Source organism: Ranitomeya variabilis, chromosome 2, assembly GCF_051348905.1.
Source record: "Ranitomeya variabilis isolate aRanVar5 chromosome 2, aRanVar5.hap1, whole genome shotgun sequence".
NCBI lineage: Eukaryota > Metazoa > Chordata > Amphibia > Anura > Dendrobatidae > Ranitomeya > Ranitomeya variabilis.
This window is the reverse complement of record NC_135233.1, coordinates 605,485,939-605,513,331: the sequence shown is the minus strand read 5'-3', so window position 1 is coordinate 605,513,331 and position 27,393 is coordinate 605,485,939. Positions and strand designations below refer to the sequence as shown.

The following is a 27,393-nucleotide window of genomic DNA, read 5'->3' as shown; positions in this document are numbered from 1 at the left end:
AACTGCTGTATTCTGTGTTTATCTCTAAAATATCCGATGGGAGGGGGCAGCAGCATGTTGCTGCGCTCTTGAGTCTCTCTGTATTTTCTTGGTGTAGTACACGCTGGTAGATCTGTGTTTTGTTTAAAGCGACAATATTGTTTTGAAGTACAAAGAAATATTATAATCTGGAATTTGAAAGTGAAATCTAGTGTCTAGTTTTAGAAGGAAACTTGTAAGTGATTGAAAGATTGGTAAAAGATTCACCTGCTTCAAGTTGAGTGGTTGATATATAGCAAATTGAAGATCAACAGGGGGGCTCCCTGTTAGATGATATGATCCCTCCCCAGGAAATTAAGCCTCTACTCCCGACTGTAAGCTCTGTGCCCCTCAATCCCAAAGCACCAATATATACTGGGTTGCCAAAACTTAGTGCGCCTCCACGCTATGATCCTGCTGGGTGGATTTGTGATGCGGAGTTACTAATTCTCAGTGTAGAGAGGTCTGTTACAATTCTGGAGCGAGGAGATCCGGGGTTGTAGCCCCCACCTTTCCCTTGCTAAACGCTGACGGCATCTATTATCGGCCACCACCAGCTCTTGTTATGCCTAAGTATTGCTAGTGGTTATGAGTATCCGCCCCCCCCACCTACCTTAGTCACTCGGTCAGAGACAGGATATACGGAGGAGATGGATTTCCAGGAAATGTATTCTAATGTTATTCCTGGACCCCACCGTCATGATGTGCTCTTTAGGATAGGGACAGGGGATCTCACAAAACAATATGTTGGGGCCATAGTAAATGCCGCAGATAACCAGTTCCGCTATGCTGGAGGACTGGCTGCAATGATTTCACAGAAAGGTGGACCCATGATACAGGAAGAATCTAATTCATATATACAAACTTATGGCCAGGTAGAAACAGGACAGGTCGCAGCAACCAGAGCAGGACAGCTGCCGTGTCAATATGTAATACATGCAGTGGGGCCACGGTATAATCCTAGCAATATTCCCAAGTCCCAACAGTTACTTACTGAGGCTGTCCAGAACGCAATCCTGTATGCCTCCTCCGTTTCTCCCGGTACGATGCCTCTTGTACCGCCACCTCCTCCCGCCCCCGAGTCAGTAATATCAGAGTTTGAAGATGATGTGAAAACTACTCCTGACAGGCCAAAGTATACCCCCTTTTCTCCATCGCAGATAGACACCCTTTGTAACCAGTTACCCGATCCAGAAACCTCCCCTGCTAGAACCTCCCTCACAGATGTCACACAGGATAAGGGGGAGAATGCCGAGAAGTTTTATGGGCGTCTTATGGTAGTGTTTAAAGATTTGGGATTCTCATTGTATAATAAAGCCCATTCACACCTTTTTGTAGTAGCTTTAATGTCCGGCCTTAAATCTGAATTGAAAGAGGCAATAATGTCAGTTAAAATCCGATATTGAGACTTCCATTCCAGATGATGCATTAAAAGTAGTAAAAAAGGTTTTAAGAACTTACCCCGCTCTGCATCAGCAGAGGAACAGGAAAATTAAGGGTTAAACCAGCCACAGCAATTCCCCGCTCCAAATACAGCCCCCCCCCTCACAGCTGCAAGGACACAGCTCCCCTTATCAGCGGTTCATGTAACAGACTCCAGCTTCTGCCCTCCCCACCTTAAGGCCCCGTCTCACATAGCGATTTACCAACGATCACGACCAGCGATACGACCTGGCCGTGATCGTTGGTAAGTCGTTGTGTGGTCGCTGGGGAGCTGTCACACAGACAGCTCTCTCCAGCGACCAACGATCAGGGGAACGACTTCGGCATCATTGAAACTGTCTTCAACGATGCCGAAGTCCCCCTGCAGCACCCGGGTAACCAGGGTAAACATCGGGTAACTAAGTGCAGGGCCGCGCTTAGTAACCCGATGTTTACCCTGGTTACCAAAAAAAACAAACAGTACATACTCGCCTTCTGATGTCCGTCAGGTCCCTTGCCATCTGCTTCCTGCTCTGACCGTGCCGCCGTACAGTGAGAGCAGAGCGCAGCGGTGACGTCACTGCTGTGCTGTGCTCTCACTGTACAGCGGCGCTCACAGTCAGAGCAGGAAGCAGACGGCAAGGGACCTGACGGACATCAGAAGGCGAGTATGTACTGTTTGGTTTTTTTTACATTTACGCTGGTAACCAGGGTAAACATCGGGTTACTAAGCGCGGCCCTGCGCTTAGTAACCCGATGTTTACCCTGGTTACCAGTGAAGACATCGCTGGATCGGTGTCACACACACCGATTCAGCGATGTCAGCGGGACCTCAATGACCAAAAAAAGGTCCAGGCCATTCCGACACAACCAGCGATCTCGCAGCAGGGGCCTGATCGCTGGTACGTGTCACACATAGCGAGAGCGCTACTGAGGTCGCTGTTGCGTCACAAAACTTGTGACTCAGCAGCGATCTCGCTAGCGATCTCGCTATGTGAGACGGGGCCTTTACACAAATCCAGTCTCATACTAAAATATCCCTTTTAACCCTATGTCTGGATATCTCACTCCCCAGCCCCTCCATGTTAATTCTCAGATCAAGAGCTTGTTTTAATTAGAGTAGATGACAGACCCAATAAATATACTCTTACAAAACCCTGTGGGTCCTTTCCTTGAGGTTGCTGTTCAGTTCCTAATCTCTCCCTCATGTCCGGTAAATTTACTGGGGGCAGATTTATTATTACAGTTCTGCTCCAGGATACAATTCCAAGATGATGGTCAGCTGATACTTACGTTATATAACCCCTATGCAGATGAATATAAAGAGATGTGTATCCTACATGCCCTTCCTACGGTTATGATGGTCCTGATAGACCCAGATTCTCCCCCAATAATGCCTGTAGAACCAGTAAAAGTGTTTCTCAAACCTGGTGCCCCTTTTTCTAAAGTCCATCAGTATTTTTTTAAATATGATCAGGAGCAGTGTCTCAAGGGGCAAATACAAATGTTACTTGATAATGGTGCCCTGATACCCTGTGTTTCCCCATGTAACACACCCTTGTTTCCCGTTAAGAAAAAGACCCCACCCGGCCAACCCCCTGTGTACCGGCTGGTACAAGATCTACGGGCAGTTAATGCAGTTACTGTTCTAGAAACTCCAGAGGTGCCTAATCCACATACTCTTTTGTCCCAGATACCTCAGGATGCTGCTTGGTTCAGTCATTGACCTCACCAATGCCTTCTTTAGCATTCCATTACACCCAGATTGCCAGTTTCTGTTTGCATTCACATATCAGGGATGACAATTGACAAGGACAGTTATGCCACAGGGGGCCCAAAAAGAAGTCCCAATCAGTTTGTAAAAAATATGGGCGAGTGTCTTTTACCCTGGCAGTTAGAACACCCTTATGTCACGCTGCTTCAGTATGTGGCTGATCTTTTCTTGTGTGCACAGACAGAGCAGGAAGCCATTGCTGCCACTGTTAGCCTTCTCAAGTATCTGGCAGATCTGAACTGTCGGGTTTCGGCCTCGAAACTTCGGTTCTGCCTTGGTCAAGTGATATTTTTGGGTCACTGTCTCCTTCAGAGTGCCAGACACCTCTCAAAAGAATGAAAAATAGCCGTCAGCTCCCTTCCTTTACCAAAAGATGAGACTGAACTCCAGCGTTTTCTTGGACTATGTATTTATTGTTGTCAGTGGATACCGGATGCATCCCGTATAATGCAACCTCTCTACAGTGCCCTGAAAGACGGTTCAAGATATGCTGATGATTTTGGCGGATTCCACACTGGATACGCTGTTACTACGGAAGACACTGTGGTGCACGGAGCTGCACTCCCTCCCTCCCTCACTGTCAGCATAAGAAGTAGAACTTCAGGCTCTGTCTACTGCATGTGTTCTGGCCAAAGACAGGCTGGCTAATATATACATGGACTCACAGTATGCATTTGGTATTGCTCATGATTTCGGAGCCCTGTGGGCCAATCGAGGGTTTATTACTACCGCTGGGACTCCAGTGAAGAATGCTGAAGCTGTTAAAACCCTCATGGACTCAATCAAATTACCTACAAAGGTGGCCATTATCAAAATTAAGGCGCACGGTCCTAGGAAAAGTCCACAGACTGTTGGTAACGCCTTTGCAGATATGCAAGCAAAAGCTGCTGCTTTCCTACCCGTTGAACCGACCATACCGACTATGGTGACCACACACTCTCAGCTTAAACAGTTACAAGAAACACTGACTCTACAGGAACCTGATGATCCACGACAGACTGAGGTTTTCTGTAGGACCCCGCGAGACCGCTTAATGACGATGCAGAGAATGTCCCCAAAGGAAGAAGTGAAGCAGTGGAAGGCTGATGGAGCATGTATGGACAATGGTCTCTGGAAAAAGGACCAATTCCTGTGTCTCCCTAAGCGGATGTATCCTGCTATTGCCACGTGGGCACATGGGCCCACACATTGAGGAAAAAAACCAAGCCCTAGCCCTGGTACAAAAATTCTACTGGGCTCCAGGTATTTCTACAGTCCTGACAGCACTCAACAATGTATGCAATATCTGTCATACCTGCAATCCCAGTCAACTTCAATGTGTACCCCTGAAGCACCTTGCTAAGCCTGACTATCCTTTCCAAAGGCTCCAAGTGGACCACATCACGTTGCCTAAGTCTGGAAGGTATGAATATTGTCTGGTGGTTGTCGACATGTTCTCCAGTTGGCCGGAAGCATTCCCGGTTACCAACATGACTGCAAAGACTACAGCGAAGAAACTGGTGATGGAAGTTATATGCAGATATGGTGTTCCAGAAGTCGTTGAAAGTGACCAAGTCCTATGTGTATCAGGAGGTTTTGACAATGTTTGGATCCACTGTAGCCCTCCATACTATCCACAATCCAGTGGGAAAGTTGAGAGGCTGAATGGCACACTGAAGGGACAATTGACCAAAATGATGCAGGAGACTACGGCTCCATGGCCAGAGCTCCTACCCATTGTACTGTACCACATTCGTACTACCCCTAAGGCAAAACATGGCCTGTCCCCATATGAGATGTTGTTTGGTGCTAGGCCCCCAGTTGCAAATTTCCAGCCTCAGTAGTTATCAGAGGAAACTGACCGTGCTGTTCAATATGTTATTCAGCTTAGTAAAAATCTTGCTAACACCTATGTTTTAGTTTCTTCTTCCCTTCCAGATTCAGCAGAAACCGATATTTGTCACAATTTAAAGTCTGGTGGTTTTGTGGTCGTGAAAAGCCATGTGAGAAAACACGGACTAGAACCAGGGTGGATTGATTTAAATCACGCCGATTTAAATCATGATTTAAATCACGATTTAAATCAAAAGATTTTTTTCTATTTAAATCGGATCGATTTAAATCATGATTTTAATCATGATTTAAATCAAAAGGTTTTTTTTAATATAAATCACGATTAAAATGAGAAGTGAGAGCAGTGCGCATGTGCGCCCATAGTTACACGGACGAAACTAGGGGCAACGATCTAACGCCAGGGTGAGGGGGGGACCCCAAAGTAAGTAAAAATCTTTTTTGTTTTACTATATGGCAATAGGTAGGTGTTTAAAAGCAGCATGTCTTAATTGTATAAACTATTAATAGCCTCCACATTTTGTTCATACTGCCCCTTTAATTCCACACTTCTAGCTTGGTTTCACTTTTGGTTTAGTTTCTTTTTCCATTCAGTTGACATGCCCAAACTTGTTGGATAGTCAGCATCCTACAGAAACCTCTGGAAGAGCATGGCATTGTGAATGTTACACATATACAGCCTTTATTCTACTGAGTTAAACAACTCAGCTTTATCTCATGATGGAAGAACCTTTGGATGGTAAAATATTTTCCTCAAAAAGCAGTTTATTGAAAAAAATCCGATTTAAATCAAAAAAATCCGATTTAAATCAAAAAAATCCGATTTTTTTTATTTTTTTAAAAAAAACATTGATTTTTATCCACCCTGACTAGAACCCTTGTATGATGGTCCCTACCAAGTCCTCAGTATCACTCCTATGTCAGTAAAGCTGGAAGGAAGGCCGACGTGAATCCACGTATCGCACTGGAAGCTGGTCAAACAGACTAGTAGCAAATAAGGGGACATAATGTTTTGGTTTTTCGTATTTCCATATAATAATATTGGTAACCACATGGGACAGCCCAAATTCCCCAACTTTCTTGAATAATAAGTTTGTACAATATCATGAAAGATTAGTAGTACAGATGGGTATAGCCGATAAAATTGTCAGTTCTATTTTCATTTACCCTATGATTACACAAATGTGGGATAAATTGGTTAGGGCCACAGATTATCTAGATGATCAAATTTGGGATACATTGGAATGGATATACTTAATACTACTGTTGTTGTCTAAAACCAACTTATCATAGTCAATAATCAACATACTGTAGTACTGGATTACTTAACAGCAGCACAGGGTGGTATGTGTCAGATTATTGGACCCGCTTGCTGTCATTATATAAATCCCAATAGCACTATGAAGTTTAAGTTAAAGTTAGAAGACATTCAAAGACTCAGAGATTAATATGATAAAGACAATGACCGTAATAAGGACAGTTGGTGGGCAGACACCTTCTCCTTAATCCAGCCAATTGGTTTGAGGGACCTGGGGGCTGGATAGCTGGAATCTTTCAAAGTTTGTTATATATTGTTGTCTTTATTCTTGTTATGTATGTAATACTAAAACTTGTTCTTTGGTGTATTTCTGTATGTATTAGGAAATTCTGCACTAAGACAACTAGTGATGAAACCAAAAGCGTTGCCACCTCTGCTCTTCTCTACACCGATTTCACAAAGTTACCTGATGAAGATGTTGAAGCCAAGCGCATGGCTATCTTCAAAAGATCCCCACTACTGTTATCAATAATTGTTATTCGTAAATTCTAGTATACAGGGAGGACGGGTACGCCGCAACAGCCATGGCTGGTAACATGGCACCAGCCATGTGAAGACCAGTACCCCTCGAGCTTATAGCTTGGGATAGTACCTCTGATGCTGGACATTAATTAACAAAATGTATCTAGGGGGGAATGTGAAGGAACAAATTATGAAAGGTTCTCCATTTTGTGCTTTTCGACTCCATTTTGTTGTTTTGATATAAATTTTGTTAGTAGGCTAAAGTTTACAGCTGTTGTGAGACTTTGATGAGACCTTGATTGTTGCAATCTAAACAGAATATGAGACTGAGGGTGTATTGTTCTATGAAGCTTTGACGCACAGATTGTTCCTGCATTCTTATAGGCTAAGAACTGTGAGCATGTTCTTATGCTGATTGGTTGAAGTATAATTTCTATGACTATGAAAACTCATACTGATTAAACGGGGGCTAGAGAGATCAGCTTGATCCCCCCTAAACAGAGACACACGTCTCCGTCTGGTCATTTTCAGTTGCCGGCAACACCTTGTATATTAATTTGGAAATCACTGGGTTAACCGTGAAGGATCACTTTAGATCCTCCCTCAACACTTTGTATCACTTAGTGTCAGCCTCCTAATGGCAGCAGCATACACCCACGGTCTGTGTCCCCCAATGAATGGCTCGGAGAAAAGGATTTTACGGTGAGTACACAAAAATCCCTATTTTTTTACTTTTTTCCTTTACAACAGGGTTCGAGTCCTATCTACAAAAACCATGGACAGCGTCTCCTTTGCACACGTGCAGTACATCGATGATGGGAATACCGACGAGATTCCTGTTCACACTTTGTTCCTGCTGCCACCTGCGTTTCAGTCTCTCCCGCCACAATTCAGAGAATTTATTGTGTGTAGGTTGAAACCTATTGACAGTGAGGACAAGTGGGACCCGAAAGTGAGTTGTGAAACTTTTTACTATGCATATATCATTTTACATTAATTGGTCCAAGAGCCAGCATTTATAGCATTATTGCCGCTATGTAGAGCTCTAAATGTGCCCTCAGTTTTACGCTTCTTTACCTTTGCATCCGGGAACCACGTGTGAACCATTGCATCTTTGTTTTTTTCTTAGGTGACGAGAATTATTGGCAGAAGTATCAGAGGAAAGCAGCACAGAGCCAAAGTCGTTCTTCATCTTGGAGGATTTTATTGGCTGGATCCCATGGTGAGGACGACCAATCTGGGTGTATTTATTCAATTCTTTGTGGCATAACCGTAGCAATTCTGATGCCTACTGATAAGTATCAGCAGATTGGACAAGTGTAAATTAAAGTGAACCTCTCTCCAGAGATCCATGCTGCCTGGACTACAGGCAGCATGAATCAGCCGGGTATATTATACTCTCGCTCTGAAGCTTTCTGGAAAAAAAAAAAAAAAAAACCAAGCACGATGCGTCTTGGATGACCAGTTCAAAAAGTGGGTGCCCGGCAGATCCCCTAGTATGACAGGTGTGATATGCTATGTGGGTATCAATTTAGGTACCTTCACACTGAACGATATCGCTAGCGATCCGTGACGTTGCAGCGTCCTGGCTTGCGATATCGTTGAGTTTGACAGGCAGCAGCGATCAGGATCCTGCTGTGCCATCGTTGGTCGGAGCAGAAAGGCCAGAACTTTAATTCGTCGCTAGATCTCCCGGAGACATTGCTGAATCGGCGTGTGTGACGCCGATTCAGCGATGTCTTCACTGGTAACCAGGGTAAACATCGGGTTACTAAGCGCAGGGCCGCGCTTAGTAACCCGATGTTTACCCTGGTTACCAGCGTAAACGTAAAAAAAAAAAAAACACTACATACTTACATTCCGGTGTCTGTCCCCCGGCGCTGTGCTTCTCTGCACTGTGTTCAGCGATGTCTACGCTGGTAACCAGGGTAAACATCAGGTTACTAAGCGCGGCCCTGCGCTTAGTAACCCAATGTTTACCCTGGTTACCAGGGGACTTCGCATAGTTGGTCGCTGGAGAGCTGTCTGTGTGACAGCTCTCCAGCGACGCTGCAGCGATCGGGATCGTTGTCTAGATCGCTGCAGCGTCACTAAATGTGACGGTACCTTTTGTGTATATTTATATTTTACTTATTTTCATGGTTTTGAGTTATTTGTCATCTGATATTCTCCCCACAGTTCTGTATTGTTATCTCTCCACAGGGTCAGTGAATAACGTTGTTTGCTAATATGCTAATGACATGTTGACCTAGCTTGTTGAAACAATGAGCCACTGCGACCCACCCCCCTAACCTGTGAATGGGGAGGTGAGACACAGACCAGTCTTGTTTGGAACTATGAAGTGAAGACAGCACATCAGAGAGAAGGGGAAGCATATGTCCTCTGTGTGCTGGATTGTTGGACTGTTGTATCCTCAGTGTGGTGGATTATATGGACCTTTTCGTGTGTTTGCCTAAATAAAGGTTCTGGAATTGTTCACTATTCTCAAGCTCTGGTGATTGTGTGATACTGGAGAAGGAACCTGTGACAGCAGGTCTGTCCCTATACACACACAGGGAGAGACCTTCCTTTCTGGGAAAGCGAGACGGGGAGAATATGTGCTGCCTACTATTATTTTTATGCCAACGTAAACTAATCAGCTGATTAGCTAGCGCTTTGCTTGTTTGTCGGGTGATTGATATCATGTTTTCTGGTGCTGAGCTTCCTGATGAACACTCGTATACCCGTCATTGCCCTGTGTAAATGGACCTTTACTTTATTATTAACCCCACAATGAAACCCTTCACCTGTCCTTGCAGGTGCAGGTGACCCCATTGTCCGATCTGTCATCATGTGCATATGACCTGAATGTGCGGCAGGAAATTCTGGCTACAGGACTGGGCACAGATAACCCCCAGCACATTGTACGACTGAAGGCTCTGCTGGAACAAGGTGGATCCTCCCCAGTATCTGAGAATAGGTTTGTATTAAGAAATAAAACACTCACATCATATGTGTCCTCTGCCTCAGTGATGTAGCGTGGTGCCACGCATCGCATTAGTCAGGTGCAGTATGGGTCTTGTACATGGGGCTGCACGTTCTACCTTCTTCTCTCGTTTTTTAGCAGTGAAGGAATAGACAATGACGAAGCCCCTGAGAATGCTACAGAAGACGTCAGCCCACCTACTTCTCCATGCCTGGGGATAGCACATGCTGGTATGCTCCTATCCTACATGTCCGTGTGTGTATAACTTCATCACCCTCCTACATCTGAGGTGGACATTGAGCGACGTTGCATGTCGGATTTTATTTTTATTTTTTAGACCATGATTGTCACAATGCTGTCATTATCCCACATCTATTGCCCCACTCCGATGAAGAAGGAAAACAGCTTAGAGAAGTTGTTGGTCAGAGAGACCCAGAGGCTCCAAGGACCCTCCTCTCAGCAAGGTTTGTTATGTGTGTGCAGCAAAAAGTTGTCTTGGGTTATTCCCAGAATCACATTATTTTTCACAAAACATCTGTGCTTTCATCTTGCATAGCTGAATGGTGATCCTGTTCTTATCTGCTTCACTGAAGTGCTGCAGATCCCCGTCTCCCACCTCCTTTGTGCCCCTGACTACCTCCACCTCTCTGAGTTATCATCAAGCTAATCTAAGTGAGCCTTTACCTTGTTCTTCTACGCACTCTCTGCTCCTGTACACTGTCTGGCTGACTCTATCTTTTCTCCATCGCCACATTAGGGGACACAGGACCGTGTGTGGGTGTATGCTCCTGTCACTAGGAGGCTGACACTAAGTAAATATAAAAAAGGGTTAGCTCCTCCTCTGTAGTATACACCGCCCACTGGCACCGGATAATACCAGTTCTTGCTTAGTGTCCGTAGGAGGCACACTGCGTCTGTTTCTTTCCAGACGTTTTACTTTTATTTTTATTTTGTCACTTTGCGCAAGAGGATGAAGGGGGTGACGGACCCTTTTTAAGGGGTCCGATCTCACCCGAAACACCAACAGGCGAGCACGGCGAGTTTACTCCCCTTACCCTTTCCTGCGACGTGGGATGCTCGGCCGTGGACATGCCCTGTGAAATCCTAGGGGAGCGAACCCTTAGGATACACAGAGGCCATCTTCCCTAAGTACTGTCCGGCCGCCCTCCCTCTGCTCCACCACTAAAAGAATAGCTGTGCTGCAAGGAGCTTCCCAGTCCCTCTCCAGCCCCTCATCAAGAGGACGCTGGATTGAGGTGGACTGCATCGCCCCTCATACCTCGCCTGAAGAGGATCCCAAGTGGTGAGTTTTTTGGGGTAAGGGGGGGCTCCCGAGGCCACCGTGGGCTTGGCCGCATCTTGCGGCTGGGCACCGCTAATTTAGTCCCCAGCTTCTGATTCTGCTAGGCCGCGGTCCGCCCACAGCGCGCGTCAAGCGCGAGGCCCCGCCCACCGCTTCAGCGCGCCCTCCAAGCTCTCTGTGGCCATTTTGCCTACAACAGGGGGACCTCAACGCCACTTCACTTCTCCTCACCGGTCTCAGTGATCTGGACACAGGACCTGGGTACGTGGCTGACACAGCTCCCATCCTTCCGCGGGCTCCGCTTTACTCAGTGCTCCGCTTTTTTTTCTAGGCAGCACAGTGCTCCGCTTTACTAGTCGCACAGTGCTCCGCTTTACTAGCTACACAGCCTGCACGGAGATTAACAGACAGCATGTCTCTGCCTAAACACAAAAAGTCTGCAAAACAGTGTTTTTTACTTCTTGCACCTCCTGTCAGGCTGCCCTACCGAGCGGACATACTGCCCCGCTCTGTAATGCTTGTGACCTTAAAAGCGCTCAGGAGCCCCCGCTGCAAAAGAGCCCTCAGTGACCTGTCCCCCTGAGTGGGCTTTGTCACTTTCGCAGTCTATGGCTTCTTTGACTAAGGCTATTGAGTCCCTCCAGGATCCAACCAGGAGCAGGACCACTAATCCACCTATTCAGGAGGATTCCCCTACGGCTGCGGAACCTTCAGCCTGCAGGGGCCGCTCTCATTCTAAGCACAAGCGGCCTTCTAGGAAGCACGTCCGTAGCTCGTCCCCGAGGCCCTCTGGTGCCTCGGCGTCTGGTAACTCCGCTTCCCGCTCCCCAGGCACCTCTTCCAACCAGGACTCTGATCCTGAGTCCGATGGGCCTCTAGATCTGGAGTCGCCAGGTTATCAGAGCACTATAGATAGTCTCATTGAGGCCGTCAACCAGTCCCTTCAGGTCGACGAGGAACCAGCAACCTCCAGTACGGACACTTCGGTGTCCTTCAAAAGGAGTAAACGTACTCACAGGGTGTTTGCCAATCACCCGGAGTTCCAGGCCATAGTCCAGCGACATAGGGAGCGTCCGGACAAACGTTTTCAAGGCCAGAGATCTCTTGAGTCCAAATATCCCTTTTCTCCTGATCTCCTTATGCAAAGGACAGAATCCCCTCCCGTGGATCCTCCTGTCTCACGTTTGTCCTCTAAAACTATCCTTTTCGTGACGGACGGATCTTCTATTAAAGATACCACGTACCACCTAGTTGACAGCCTCGCCCGTTCTGTCTTTGAGGCTTCAGGCTCGGCACTCTTCCCCTCCTTCGCTGCTACCTGGGTAGCCAAAGCCATGGCCTTTTGGGCAGACTCTCTGCATAAGACCTTACAGAACAGCGACCTTTCTCCTGACATAGCGGAGCTTGCAAATCAGATCTCCTTGGCTGGCGATTACTTAGTAAACGCTTCCCTGGACGCGGCTAACTTCTCTGCACTTACGGCCGCTAACACTGTGGCGATTAGGAGAGCGCTATGCCTGAGGAACTGGCGAGCGGACTCCGTATCTAAAAAGTCGCTCATGTCTCTGCCATATCGCAGTGGCCGTCTTTTTGGTGAAAAACTGGACAAGCTGATTTCCGACGCTACGGGGGGTAAAAGTACTTCCCTTCCCCAGCAGAGATTCAGACAACCGTTCCGACGACAGCCACAGGCCCGGTTTCGGCCCTTTCATGGAGCCTATTCATGGCATTCCTTGGCCCGTTTCCCTGGTTCGGGGCGCCGTGCCGCCAGAGACAAAAGCCCTCAGGCTTAATGCCGGCCCAACCATTCCTGGAGGGGCCGCTCCACACAATCTAGGTCCAGGGGGTCCAGTCCCCAACCATCTTCTTCCAAATGACTCGCAATCCCGTCCGGACGACACCAGCAAAGTTGCGGACGCCTTCTCTCGTTCCGTCATGCCTAGCTCGCCGCTATTCATGATAAGTGGGTCAGGGATCTGGTGTCCTCCGGTTACAAAATCGATTCCCCATACCCCCCCCCCCCCCCCCCTTCAAACCGGTTCTTTTCTTCCCGTCCTCCCGCGGGACAGCGCCCAAGCCTTTTCCCAGGCCATCCAGTCGCTCCGACAAGACGGAGTGATTGTCCCTGTCCCAGAGGACGAAAGATTCTGCCTTGTTTATTCAAACCTGTTTATGGTCCCCAAAAAGGATGGAACAGTAAGGCCCATCCTGGACCTAAAGCTCTTGAATGGATTTGTCAAAATCCGTCATTTCAGGATGGAATCCCTCCGTTCCATCATTGCCTCGATGGAACATGGCGAATTCTTAGCATCCATCGACATCCGGGATGCATACCTCCACATCCCAATCTTCCCGCCTCATCAAAGGTTTCTCCGCTTCGCCGTTGGAGAGGAACACTTTCAGTTCACGGCCTGGTCTTTCGGCCTCGCCACCGCTCCCAGAGTTTTCATAAACTCGAAAGGTCATGGCGGCTGTCATGGCCATTCATCATTCTCGGGGCTTAGTCGTTCTTCCCTATCTAGACGACCTACTGGTCAAAGGCCCATCCTTCCGAGCCTGATAGGAGTGTGTCCGCATTTCCTTGGATACTCTTTCTCGGCTGGGCTGGTTAATCAATTTAAAGAAGTCATCCCTTCTCCCAGCTCAATGGATTTCCTTCCTGGGCATGACCCTGGACACGTCCCTAGGGTTGGTGCTCCTTCCTCGGGACAAGGCCCTGGCCCTTCAACAGGGGGTCCGGAGGCTTCTTCGGCCGTCCCCCTTCCCCATCCGTTTCGTTATGAGGATTCTCGGAAAAATGGTGGCCGCAATGGAAGCGATTCCTTTTGCGCAACTACACCTCCGCCCCCTCCAGCACGCTCTTCTGGATGCATGGGACAGGAGTCCCTTTTCCCTCGACCAACTGTGTCCCCTCTCCCCTCGGGTCAGACAGACACTCCAATAGTGGATGCTCCAATCCTCTCTTCTCCAAGGGAGGTCCTTCCTCCCGGTCCATTGGCTTCCACCGATGCCAGCCTCCTAGGCTGGGGAGCGGTTTTTCGCTATCACACTGCGCAGGGAACCTGGACTCGTCTCGAGTCTCGTCTTCCAATCAACATCCTGGAGATACGGGCGATCCGGCTGTCCCTAAAGCAGTTCCATCATTTCCTCGCAGGTCGCCTCATCCGTATCCAGTCGGACAATGCCACGGCTGTGGCTTATATAAATCATCAGGGGGGCACCCGCAGCAGAGCTGCAATGCGCGAGGTAGAACACATCCTTCGCTGGGCCGAACACAACTATTCGGTAATATCAGCCGTTCATATTCCCGGAGTGGAAAACTGGGCCGCGGACTTCCTCAGCCGGCAGGGCCTTGCCTCTGGAAAGTGGTCTCTCCATCAGGACGTATTCCAACAAATCTGCCTTCGTTGGGGTACTCTGGACGTAGACCTGATGGCTTCCTGGTTCAACGCCAAGGTACCTCAGTTTGTGACCCGGTCCCGGGATCCCAGAGCAATCGGAGCGGACGCGCTAGTCCTTCCCTGGAGTCAGTTTAATCTTCCTTACCTGTTTACCCCCCTGCCCCTGCTTCCCAGAGTAATCAGGAAGATCAGGGCAGAGGGTGTCCCAGTAATTCTCATCGCCCCGGATTGGCCTCGCCGGGCGTGGTATGCAGAGCTGGTCCAGCTCATCGCAGATGTTCGCTGGCGCCTACCAGATCGCCCAGATCTACTTTCTCAGGGCCCGATCTACCACCAGAACTCAGGGGCCCTGTGTTTGACGGCTTGGCTGTTGAATCCTGGGTTCTGACTCAAGCGGGTTTTTCCCGCGAGGTAGTTTTCACCTTGATCAGTGCCCGAAAGCCGGTGTCATCGCGCATCTACCATCAGACTTGGAAGATCTTCTTTGATTGGTGCAGAAGCAGAGGTCGCCCTCTGATGGTCTTCAACATCCTTACCATCCTGGATTTCCTCCAATCCGTTCTGGACTTGGGGCTTTCGCCGAGTTCCCTTAAAGGGCAGGTCTCGGCCTTGTCAGTCCTTTTTCAATGCAAAATCGCTTCCAAACCTCAGGTCAGAACGTTCTTTCAGGGAGTCTCTCACGTGGTACCTCCCTACAAGGCACCTCTAGAGGCTTGGGACCTTAATCTGGTCCTAGGTGTCCAGCAGGAATCTTCCTACGAGCCGTTGCAGGACATCTCTACCTCTCCTTTCATGGAAAGTGGCCTTTCTCATCGCTGTTTCCTCGATCAGACGAGTCTCTGAGTTGGCTGCTCATTCCTGCTGGTCGCTTTTCCTTACGTTCCACCGGGACAAGGTGGTCCTCAGACCGTCCCCTACTTTTCTCCCAAAGGTGGTGTCTTCCTTCCACCTCAATGAGGATATCTTACTTCCGTCCCTTTGCCCTGCTCCAACGCACAGCGTGGAGAAGGCTCTTCACTCCTTGGATCTTGTTAGAGCTCTCAGGAAGTACGTGTCCAGGACGGCATCTTTTCGATAGACGGATGCTCTGTTCGTGCTCCCGGCGTGACACCGGAAGGGACTGGCCGCTTCTAAGTCGACAATCGCCAGATGGATTCGGTTGACTATTCAAGAGGCTTACCATGTCAGAGGCAAGCCTATCCCTGCGGGCCTCAGGGCACACTCCACTCGGTCGGTGGGTGCTTACTGGGCCCTTCGGAATCAAGCGTCTGCAGAGCAGGTTTGCAAAGCTGCGACCTGGTCTAGCCTGCACACCTTTTCAAAGCATTACAATGTCCATACTCAGGCATCTTCCGATGTAAGCCTGGGTAGGCGTATTCTGCAGGCTGCGTTAGCGCACCTGTAGTCAACAGGTGCCATAAGTTTACACTGTTGGGTTGTTATTTCCCACCCAGGGACTGCTTTTTGGACGTCCCACGGTCCTGTGTCCCCCAATGTGGCGATGGAGAAATAGGGATTTTTGTGTACTCACCGTAAAATCCTTTTCTCCGAGCCACTCATTGGGGGACACAGCACCTACCCTTGTTTGGCTTGTTGCCTATAATAAGTGTTCTAGTCTCTGACATGTTGTTTCTACGGTTAAGAGTTTTTTGTTAATCTCCTACTGCTTTGCTACGAACTGGTATTATCCGGTGCCAGTGGGCGGTGTATACTGCAGAGGAGGAGCTAACCCTTTTTTGTATTTACTTAGTGTCAGCCTCCTAGTGACAGCAGCATACACCCACGGTCCTGTGTCTCCCAATGAGTGGCTCGGAAAAAAGGATTTTACGGTGAGTACACAAAAATCCCTATTTTCCATCTACATGACTACAGCTACCTGTGTGGTTTTACATCATTGTTAGCTGGAGCTGGTTATAGCAGAGCTCTACCCTCCTGCACTTCTCCACAATGAAGCTTGTAATTACCAGGCAGTGCAGAGTTGTGTATGTTGCCTGCTGCTGGCACATCAGTGATGTAAAACTGCAAATGCTGTTTTGTTGATGCATATGGTAGAGTATTATCTTCCGACATATGCCTCAACAGAGATTCACATCACTAATCTTTAGGCAACAAGAAACATACACAGATCCACTCTTCTCGGTTCTCTCTCCCTCTCCCTCTCTCCCCATCCTGCAGTATATCATTACTCTCAGGCCCTCTCTCTCTCTCCATCCTGCAGTATATCATTACTCTCAGGCCCTCTCTCTCTCTCCATCCTGCAGTATATCATTACTCTCAGGCCCTCTATATGCAGCACCATCATCCTACAGTATATACTGCTGATTTCACCATCTATATACAGCCCCATCTTGCTGTTGTAGACAAAAATTAAAATCCATAAAGACATCTCCGACTAGGTGACCTATCGTCCTCACATTGAACATACGGAATTATTTATAACTGGGGAAATAAGAGAGAGCTGACCCTTCAACCTCCTTTGAAGTATGGACCTCCTACAGTGACCAGGTAATTACAACGGGAGATCTGCTTTGAGAGCCAGACACTAAACTTGATAATCGTTTATTCAGAGGAAGAGAAGTACACTTCCAATGAAACAATAGCTTCCTCTGATCAAGGCACTGTTCTGAGACTTTTTGGAAGCAGTGGTCAGTGATGATTATCGAGGTTTGCATTGATCCGATATTTATGAGAGAGAAACTGCTATTTTGAGGTCTAGCCACAGATTTTCAATGATGTTAAGATCAGGGGACTGTGAGGGCCATTGTAAAATCTTCATCTTATTCCTTTTGATGTAGTCTCTTGTGGGTTTTGACCTACGTTCAGAATCATTTACCATTTGTAGAAGCCATTCTCTTTTCATTGTCAACTTTTTTACAGATGTGTTATGTTTGCATCAAGAATTTGTTGAAATTTCATTGAATCCATTCTTCCCTCTACCCGTGAGATGTTCCCCATGCCATTGGCTGCAACACAACCCAAAACCATGATTGATCCTCCCCCATGTTTAATGCAGGTGTCTCTGAACAGGAGAACAATGTACCACAACTCTAGAATCTGCTAAATCTTTCTGAAGGTCTTTTTCGGTAAAGCGGGGGTTCTGATTTGCCTCTAGCAATCCTACGAGCAGCTCTCACTGAAATTTTGCTTGGTCTTTCAGACCTTTTCTTGATCTCCACTGTTCACAGTAACGGCCATTTCTTAATTACATTTCACACTGAGGAAAGGGCAACTCGAAAACTCTTTGCTATCTTCTTATAGTCTTCTGCTTTGTGGACCTCCATCATTTTCAGAGTGCTCGGCAGCTGCTTAAAAGAACCCATGGCTGCTGGTTTTTGTCACAATGTTAGAGGAGGATTTCTTGTTTTTAAAGCTGGGAAATTTGCATCACCTGGCTTTTCCTAACGTTGATAGTGAACAAGCCATAACCCTAACAGGGCTAATTAAGGAATTAAGGTCTGAAACTGTGGTCAAAGTTATCTGAGAACACAAATCTCCAAGGGTACCGAAACATTTGCATCAACCCATTTTCCTTTTTGTAAATTTTAAATTGTTAAATATGAAAATATTTTTATTTTTTGCCTAAAATACAAAGGAAATGTGTCATTTTTTAACTTTAGTCCTTTTAGAGATCATTTCATCTTCATCTTGCTTAACTGTTTACAATAACAGAAATTTTGACAAGGGTGCCGAAACTTTTACATGCCACTGTAGCACATCCCACAACCAGCCCTATATGAGCTCACCAAGAGGAGGTATGTGGGAGCTTAGCATTGATCTAATTAAAGTCATAGTTTGGGTCTCTGTGATTGGTCATTTCTTGATGGCACAGTTCGCTGTGTGTTCCATTTTCCTAATCGGAGTGCTTCCCTCCATAAAGATAAGAGCCATTCCTGCAACATCAGGTTTAGCCATTTACTTTTGTTACTCCTTTTTATACTGTGTAATGGTATGTAGCGTATTGTTTCTTTCCTTTTTGTATCGTATTTGTATATTTATTATAAACACTGATTACCTTTCTGGATTAAATATATAAAATGTAATAGTTCAGTTCCTCTTGTTCTGTAAACCGCACCCCGGAAGCCATACGCTGCATGTTACGGGTGTCCAATCGGCCTGTATAAATGACTGGTGTTGGCAGGCAGTGATTCCTTTTGTTATTGTGGAGCTGGTAGTGATAGTATTGGGGGGTATATATATATTTCATTTGTTGGTATCAGAGGTGTATAAACCATATGCTCACTGTGAGTTCCCCAATAACCGGCCTAGTAGTGGAAGCTGCTGTGGCCTCGACCATCACTCGTCAGTCAGTTGTTTAATTGTCCTGAGGATTGGAGGCAGCGTGGTTGCATTCCCTTACATACTGGTGGCAGCGGTGGGATCTGTGACCTTCCCACTTGTCATCGTTGACAATATCCTCAGCCTCAATGATGTGGCATGGTGCCTCGCATCACATTAGTCATGTGCAGTATGGGTCTTGTACATGTTCTACTTTCTCTCATTTTTAACAGTGAAAGAATAGAGAATGACGAACCCCCTGAGAACGCTACAGAAGACGTCAGCCCACCTACTGCTCCATATCCTGGAATAGCAGATGCTGGTATGCTCCTATCGTACATGTCCGTGTGTGTATAGCTTCATCACCCTCCTCCATCTGAGGTGGACGTTGAGCAACGTTGCAGGTCGGAATTTAGTTTTATTTTTTCAGAACATGATGGTCACAAGGTTGTCAATGACTCGCATCTATCGCCCCACTCCGATGAAGAAGGAAAACAGCCTCAAGAAGTTGTTGGTCAGAGAGACCCAGAGGCTCCGAGGACCCACCTCTCAGCAAGGTTTGTTATGTGTGTGCAGCAAAAAGTTGTTTTGGGTTATTACCAGAATCGCATTATTTTTCACAAAGCATCTCTGTGCATTCACCTTACGTAGCTGAATGGCTGGTCCTATTATCTGCTAAAGCTACATTTCCAACCCCTCTATACACGGCTATCCTCCAGTGCATTGCTCCTCTCAAAACCCCTCCATTAACAGCATAATGCTGCAGTTCATCACTTCCTTCAGCCCCTGCATACACATCCCCATCTTACAGTACATATCTCCTCTATTCACAGCCCCATGCTGCAGTACATCGCTCCTATAAGCCCCTCTATACACCTCTCCATTCTGCATTACATCACTCCTTTCCTTTATACACACTTCCAGTACATCGCTCATCTCCACCCGTTATATTGAGCCTCATGCTGCAAAATATCTCTGCTATCAGCCTCTCTATACAGAGCCCCATTCTGCATTATGTCACTCAGCTCCTCTATATACAGCCTATTCCTGCAGTATATCACTCCCCTCAGCCCGTCTATATACAGTACCATCTTGCAGTACATTACTCCTCTCAGACCCTCTATATAGAGAACAATCCTAAAGTAAAGAACTCCTTTCAGCTGCTCCATACACAGCCCCATCCTGCAGCATATCACTTTTCTCAGCCTCGTGCTGCAGTACATCCCTTCTCTCTGCCCCTCTATACACAGCTCCTTCCTGCATTACATCACTCTTCTCAGCTTCCTATATATGATCTTATCCTGCAGTGCATCACTCCTCTGCTCCATACGCAGCCTCATCCTGCAGTTCATTGCTGACCTCAGCCCTAATATATTCGGCCCCATCCTGCAAATTGTCTCCCCTCAGCCCCTCTATACCGAGCCCCCATCCTGCAGTATATCGCTCGTTTCTCTTCATTAACACTGATAGAGCAGCATAATGAGAGGAGGTATAAATTCTTTCTTGCTTTTAGTTTGTATCCTGTCATTAAATGGTTTGAGAAGGACGATGCTATGATCCTGACTGTAAAGCTTCCACAAGTGATCGATCCCAAGTGCACGTTCTACAGCGACCGACTGGTGTTCAGGTAATAAACTGTGACTCTGAGCTTGTCTGTGCTACAATAAAAGAGCACGTCGTCCAAAAGGGACATAATGTCCAACAAAAACCACCAAAGAGAGAATCCCTGTGTCACCTTCCTCTCCACCGGGTAACGGTGTACCTCGGAGTGTTCCTTTACTCTGTGGTGTCATTACTTGATTAATCGTCTCTTTGCACACTTTTGGTTCATTTTCTGCTGACTTGGTTTTGTAGTTTTACGACGTTGCTGTATGTCTTGCAGTTGCAACGCCGGAGGAAAACCGTACATGGCAGATATGGATCTCTACAAGGATATTGTGAGGGATAAATCCACATGCAAACTGAAGAACGGAGAAGCCGTAATCACTATCCAGAAGAGCACAGCGGAAATGTGGAACAGGTTGCTGAGAAACAAGGTGCGTTATTGGAAAGGGACATTCCAGGTTATAGGCTCCCCACTTCTTATTTCACATCCTGCTTTATTTGCAGCATCCAAACGTCAGCTTTGATTTTGACCATTTAGGAGACTGTGAAGACGACAAGGTGGTCCTCTCAGGTACGTCCCGAATTCTCATCTGATGACTGTCCCGTCATCTTATTTGTGCAGTGTTAGATGTATTAAGCCTCACCTGTTCAGTAGCTGCCCAGTCTTGTCAACTTCCCTGGTAGCTGATGGGTGAGTGGACGCTCCTGCTTCACTAACAGTTCGTGCCAGTAGCAATATCGCTGGCTTGAATGTGCGTGCCCCCGATGCTGACAACGTCCCATGATAAACATGGTTGACCTTGTAGCACCCCAGTTATTGCGGAAGGTGAGCCACACTTTAGAGCAGCTACTGCCCCATAGGGCTGAGGCCAGGTAGGAGTTCTATACATGGCACCATCTTGCTTTACATCACTTTTATATATATTTTATATTATATTCACAGCTCCATCCAGCAGTATATCGCTTCTCCCAACCTCGTGCCGCAGTACATCACTTCTGTCTGCCCCTCTATACACAGCCCTGCAGTACATCACTATTTCAACTCCCTATATATGATTTTATCCTGCAGTACATCTTTGCTCTATATGCAGCCCCATCCTGCAATTTATTGCTCATCTTAGCCCCTCTATATTCAGCCCCATCCGGCAGTTCATCACTTCTCTCTATGCCTCTATACAGAGCTCCATCCTGCAGTACATCACCCTTTTCCACTCTCTATATATAATCTCATCCTGCAATACATCTCTACTCTGCTCTATATGCAGCTCCATCCTGCAGTTGATCGCTCATCTTAGCCCCTCTATATTCAGCCCCATCCCACAGTATATCACTTCTCTCTATCCCTCTATACACAGCTCCTTCCTGCTGTAATCGCCCTTACTCTGTCGCCTCATTGGGGGACACAGGACCATGGGTGTTATGCTGCTGTCCACTAGGAGGCGACACTATGCATAATCTGAAAAATATTAACTGTGGCTCCTCCTCTGCAGTATACACCCCTGGACGGCATCAGCCTTCTCCAATTTTTGCTTAGTGTCGCATAGGAGGCACACCTAAGATTTTTTCTTTTACTCCGTTTTTTTCCGACGGATTACAGATGAAGAAAAGAGGGTCTCCTGTGAGACTCCCGGCATGGCTCCTTCCTCGGCCCCCTATCACTGGGTGCCCGGTTGAAGTAGAGATGGCTATTCCCCATGTTCCTCCTTCCCCAGTCCCTTGGGTGCTGGTTCGAAGTCGAGACCCCCCTCCTTCCCCAATTCCTTTTGGTTTCTGGGTTGAGGTTGAGGCGAGGGTAAAGCCCCCTGAAGGTGACAACAGCACCCTCCCTAATCCCCTTCTGGGTGGTATTAGGTTGAGACACCTCAGGTAGGGCCTGTACAGGCAGCATTCTACAGCTCCCAGCAATGGGCCAGCACACTGCGCCTGCATCCAGGGAACCCAGCCCAGCTGCGGGCTCCTGTTGAGGCTGGGGGGGAGTGCAGGCAGGCATGGCACATACAGACTCAAGGCTCCCTGCGCCCCTGTCTCTGTGGCAGCACCAGCTCTATACTGCCTCAGTGGGACCCCTCACCGGGCCCCCCTTCCGATTACAGCCCCACCGCTATACTACCTTTAAATCCGGAGGGGTCCGGTTCAGATCCAACCCCCTCCCGGACTTTTGCGCCTTCCTGGAGCCCTTCTGGGCATCAGGCATCTAATTTAGGCCCAGGCTTCGGCTTAGCTGAAGCCACCGCCTCCTCTCCACCCCCCCGGCCCGCCCCCCGGATGACAAATATGACACTCTACAGTGTCATAGAGGGGGTGGATCGAGACAGAAAGGGCGCGTTTTTACACAGCTTTGCCGCCTTTTTCTCAGCTCTCCGCCCCCTTCTACCCCTGCCTCTTCTCCTCGGCGGCCATTTCTACTGCAGCAAGGATTAACCCTGCATCTCCCGGTCAGCAGGACCAGGCCAGCCAGTCTCCGGGGGGCACAAGACTGTGGATCTTCGGCGCTGGACCTAGGGGCATACTGGTGGGGTAAGACCACAGCTGGGTTGTTTTACTCTGCTGTGAATCCATATTACCTATAAGGCTCCTCTATAGGTTTCTCTACCCCCTGTAAGGTCTTTTGCATAGCAGCCCTTCTGCACTCTGTGCACTATGCCTGGCTCAAGGTCCAAGAGAACCAGGCAGGACTGCTGTTATGCATTCTGTACAGCCTGCTGGACCGCTCTCCCCAGTGGCAGCACGTAACGCACTGCCAGGACTGCATCCAGACTACTACGTCAGAGCCCCAAGAAGTCCCTGCCAATGCCTCAGTGTCTAATGCCACGCCGGAATGGGCCACTCAGAGGTCGCAATCTATGACGCAGTCTATAGATAACCAAACCTCCACATTGCTTCAGGCTCTGCAGAGTCATGCCTCGGCTATGACCGCTACCCAGCAAAGGGAGAGCTTGACTCAGGAACAGAACGACCTGGCACATCCACGTCTAGGTCAGGACGCAAGCGGACCCATAGGTCAAGTCCATCTGCGTCATCCCATAGCACACGGTCATCCCCTTCTAGGGAGAGACACCGTAGTTCCAAGTCATCTAGACCATCCCCTTCCAGGGGCAGACAATGCAGATCTCCGCAGTCCCCGACCAGAGAAGGCCTCCTCCCCAGCTCACCCAGCAGGGGACGCCTCAGTGATACACAGGATTCGGAAGGCATCTGTGACTCAGGCAGGGAAATGGAGGGGTCCCTGATCCCAATCCCCCCTAGCAATACAGCGCTAGTCGAGGACATAATCTCTTCCACCCATCGGGTGCTGGACATTTCTAATCTTCCACCAGAGGATTTCCTTTGAAGGACCTCTGAAGCCGCCTAAGGTTTTCTCTAACCACCCAGAGTTTAAAGCGATCCTTACAGAGCAGCTCTCACAACCCGAGAAAACATTCGCTTATTGCAAATATCTGGAGGCAAGGTACCCTTTCCCACAGAAGGACACCAAGGAATGGACAGATCCACCCGAAGTGGACCCCCCAGTCTCTAGACTAGCAGCACAGACTCTCCTTTCACTGCCAGATAGCTCAACCCTCAGGGACGCAGCAGACCGCCAGTTAGAACGCATGGCTCGTTCAATTTTCGAGGCGGCAGGGGCCTCCCTGGCTCCCGCGTTCGCTTCAGTTTGGGCTGCCAAGGCCATACTGGCTTGGGCCAAAAATTTACAAGCTGGCCTCCAAGCATCTGCTCCTGACCTGTCGGACCAAGCGGTTCAAATAGCAGTTGTAGCAGATTACATGCTTCATGCAGCTCTGTATTCAGCAAGGGGTGTAGTGGGGATAGCATCAAACGCCATCACGATTTGGCGTATCCTCTGGCTGTGGAATGGAAAGCGGACGCAGCCTCAAATAAGTCCCTCACGCACCTTCCGTATCTCAGTGGGTGACCTTTCGGTGAAAAGTTGGACACAATGATATCCAACGCCACCGGGGGGGGAAGAGTACCTCTGTCCCTCAACTGAAACCTATACGCACTTACAAGAAGTGTAACAAAACTGATTCTGATCCTTTCGGAATTCCTCGTGCTGGTCCGTCTCACGTCCAGCACAAAATCGTAACCGTTCCCCACACAGGGAACAACTCATGGTCGACGCAAAGGTCGGACAAGACCTGGCAGTTAAAAGCAGGCCAGTGAAAGCCCAAAGGAGGTACACCTCAGATTTTTTCCTCCTCGTGACTCACGGACCCCGGAAGACATCCCCACCCGTAGGCGGCCGACTTTGCTCTTCCAGCAAGTCTGGATGCCTACTACAGAAGACAGGTGGGTCAGGGAACTAGTGTCTTCCAGATACAAGATAGTGTTCAACCTCCAACCCACCGAACCGAGTCTTCCTCTCTGTTCCCCCAAAACCACCAGCCAAGGCTCGTGCCTTCCACCAAGCGGTTCCCTCGCTTCTTCAAGCAGGAGTCATAGTACCGGTTCCCACGGTCGGGCGCTTCCGAGGGTTCTACTCCAATCTTCTTAGTCCCCAAGAAAGGGGGCAGCGTACGGCCCATACTGGACCTAAAACAACTCAACAAATATGTACGGGTTCGTCACTTCCGCTGGAGTCCCCTTCGGTCTATCATTGCGTCCATGGAGAAGGGAGAATATCTCGCCTTCATAGAAATACAAGACGCATACCTGCATATACCGATTGCACCTGCTCGTCAGGGTTTTCTCAGGTTCGCAATCGACCAGGACCACTACCAGTTCGTGGCTCTTCCAATCGGACTCGCCACGGCTCCCAGAGTGTTTACCAAGGTCATGGCAGACACCATGGACGTCCTGCACTCCAGAGGCATAGTAGTCGTTCCATACCTGGACGATCTACTCATCAAGGCTCCTACCTTCAAGCACTGCGAGCTCAGCGTCTCAATCACAATCGACACTGAGTCGCATGGGCTGGTTAGTCAACCTACAAAGGTCATCACCAACCCTGAGTCTGTCTCTGACCTTCCTGGGAATGCTATACAACACCTCCAGGGGTCTAGTCCTCTTTCCAAGGCACTGGCTCTCCGCCTAGGAGTTCGCATCCTCTTCCGCAAACCCCCTCGATCTCTCCGGTTTGCCATGAGTCCTCGGCAGGATGGGGGCAGCAATAGAAGTGGTCCCAATTTGGCCCAGTTTCACCTCAGGCCTCTCCAACTAGCCATTCTCATGTCCTGGGACAGGAATCCCTTTCTCTCTCGACAGGGAGTTCCGGCTAACGTCGTCAACCAAGAGGTCCCTGCACTGGTGGCTCAAGCCAACCTCGCTAGCAAAGGGGAAATCCTTTCTCACAGGTCAGTGGAAGGTTCTGACCACCGATGCGAGCCTGACGGGTTGGGGTGCAGTGCACCTACACCACAGGGCACAGGGCAAGTGGTCCCCAGTGGAAGCGACCATGCCCATCAACATCCTGGGAATTTGTGCCATCCTCCTGGCATTGAGGGCCTTCCATCACTTACTGGCAGCCTCTCACATCAGAATACAATCGGACAATGCCACCACTGTGGCATATGTGAATCACCAAGGCGATGCGAGAAGTGTCACACATCCTCCACTGGGTGGAGGACACAGGCTCGGTTCTCTCGGCGGTCCACATTCCGGGTGTGGACAACTGGGAAGCAGACTTCCTCAGACGACAAGGAATAGATTCGGGAGAGTGGTTTCTCCATCCCAAAATTTTTCGTCAGATCTGCTATCGCTGGGGGACCCCAGATGTGGACCTAATGGCATCCCACATCAATGCCAAGGTCTCCAACTTCATGGCCAGAACACACAATCCGCTGTCGCTCGGAGCAGACGCTCTGGTTCAGGACTGGACCCAGTTCCAGCTTCTGTACATTTTTCCATCTCTACCCCTGTTATCCAGAGTGGTGAGGAAGATCGAGCAAGATGGAGTTCCAACCATCCTAATTGCACCGGACTGGCCCAGACGTTCATGGTACGCCGACATCGTACAACTCACAGCAGATGCCCCCTGGCGTCTCCCCGACCGCCACGATCTTCTATCACAAGGCCCGTTCTACCACCAGAACTCAGGGTCTCTCAATTTGACGGCGTGGCCCTTGAGACCTTGGTTCTAACCCAGGCAGGGCTCTCGCCGGACGTCATTGGAACCATGATCAGGGCACGGAAGCCAGCCTCTGCCAAGATTTATTACCGTACCTGGAAAGCTTTCTTTACCTGGTGCGAATCTTGTGGCCAGACCCCACTCCCTTATTCCCTACCCAAAGTACTTGGCTTTCTCCAATCGGGTATGGAGGCCAGGCTGTCATTTGGCTCACTTAAGAGCCAGGTGTCAGCCCTCTCAGTGCTTTTTCAAAGGCGCATTGCTACCAAGCCGCAAGTAAGGACTTTTCTTCAGGGGGTTTCCCGATTGGTTCCCCCCCCCCACACACACACAGACGACCACTAGAAACGTGGGACCTCAACCTGGTCCTGACAGCATTGCAGGAACCACCCTTCGAATCCCTTAAGGAGGTCCGGCTCCGCCTTCTCTCCCAGAAGGTGGTTTTCCTGGTGGCAATCGCCTCGATACGCAGGGTGTCTGAACTGACAGCACTCTCCTGCAGATGGCCCTTCATGGCCTTTCACCAGGACAAGGTAGTTCTTCGTACGGTCCCATCCTTCCTTCCGAAGGTTGTGTCCAACTTCCACCCCAATGAGGAAATTTCACTACCATCCCTTTGTCCGATCCCGGTTCATAGAGTGGAGAAGGCTCTGCATACGCTTGACCTGCGTCTTTCCAGAGGTCTGATTCTCTTTTCCTCCTTCCGGAAGGCGGCCACAAGGGTCTGCCAGCTTCCAAAGCTACCCTTGCTAGGTGGATCACATCCACCATACAAGAGGCCTACCGCCTTAAGAATTCTCCTCTTCCAGCCGGTATTACGGCACACTCTACACGGGTGGTAGGGGCCTCCTGGGCCATTCGGCATAACAAGTGTGTAAGGCGGCCACTTGGACTAGCCTACACACGTTTACTAAACACTACAGGGTTCATACCCAGTCCTCAGCGGACGTGAGCCT

General features: G+C 48.6%; 1 protein-coding gene across 6 annotated transcripts in view; it reads left to right on the top strand.

Moving 5' to 3' along the window:
• The window catches only part of TDRD12 (tudor domain containing 12), a 227,304-nt gene that overhangs the window by 198,169 nt on the left and 1,742 nt on the right, over window positions 1-27,393 (top strand). For 5 of the 6 annotated variants that reach the window (XM_077288671.1, XM_077288667.1, XM_077288669.1 and 2 more), the window contains 10 exons: window positions 7,575-7,776; window positions 7,954-8,046; window positions 9,623-9,783; window positions 9,928-10,019; window positions 10,127-10,253; window positions 19,002-19,090; window positions 19,199-19,325; window positions 20,282-20,395; window positions 20,651-20,804; window positions 20,878-20,944. In XM_077288671.1, the coding sequence (XP_077144786.1) occupies window positions 7,575-7,776; window positions 7,954-8,046; window positions 9,623-9,783; window positions 9,928-10,019; window positions 10,127-10,253; window positions 19,002-19,090; window positions 19,199-19,325; window positions 20,282-20,395; window positions 20,651-20,804; window positions 20,878-20,944 (1,226 nt within the window). The remainder of the gene's footprint in view (window positions 1-7,574; window positions 7,777-7,953; window positions 8,047-9,622; window positions 9,784-9,927; window positions 10,020-10,126; window positions 10,254-19,001; window positions 19,091-19,198; window positions 19,326-20,281; window positions 20,396-20,650; window positions 20,805-20,877; window positions 20,945-27,393) is intronic. The other variant, XM_077288673.1, reaches the window with a different exon arrangement.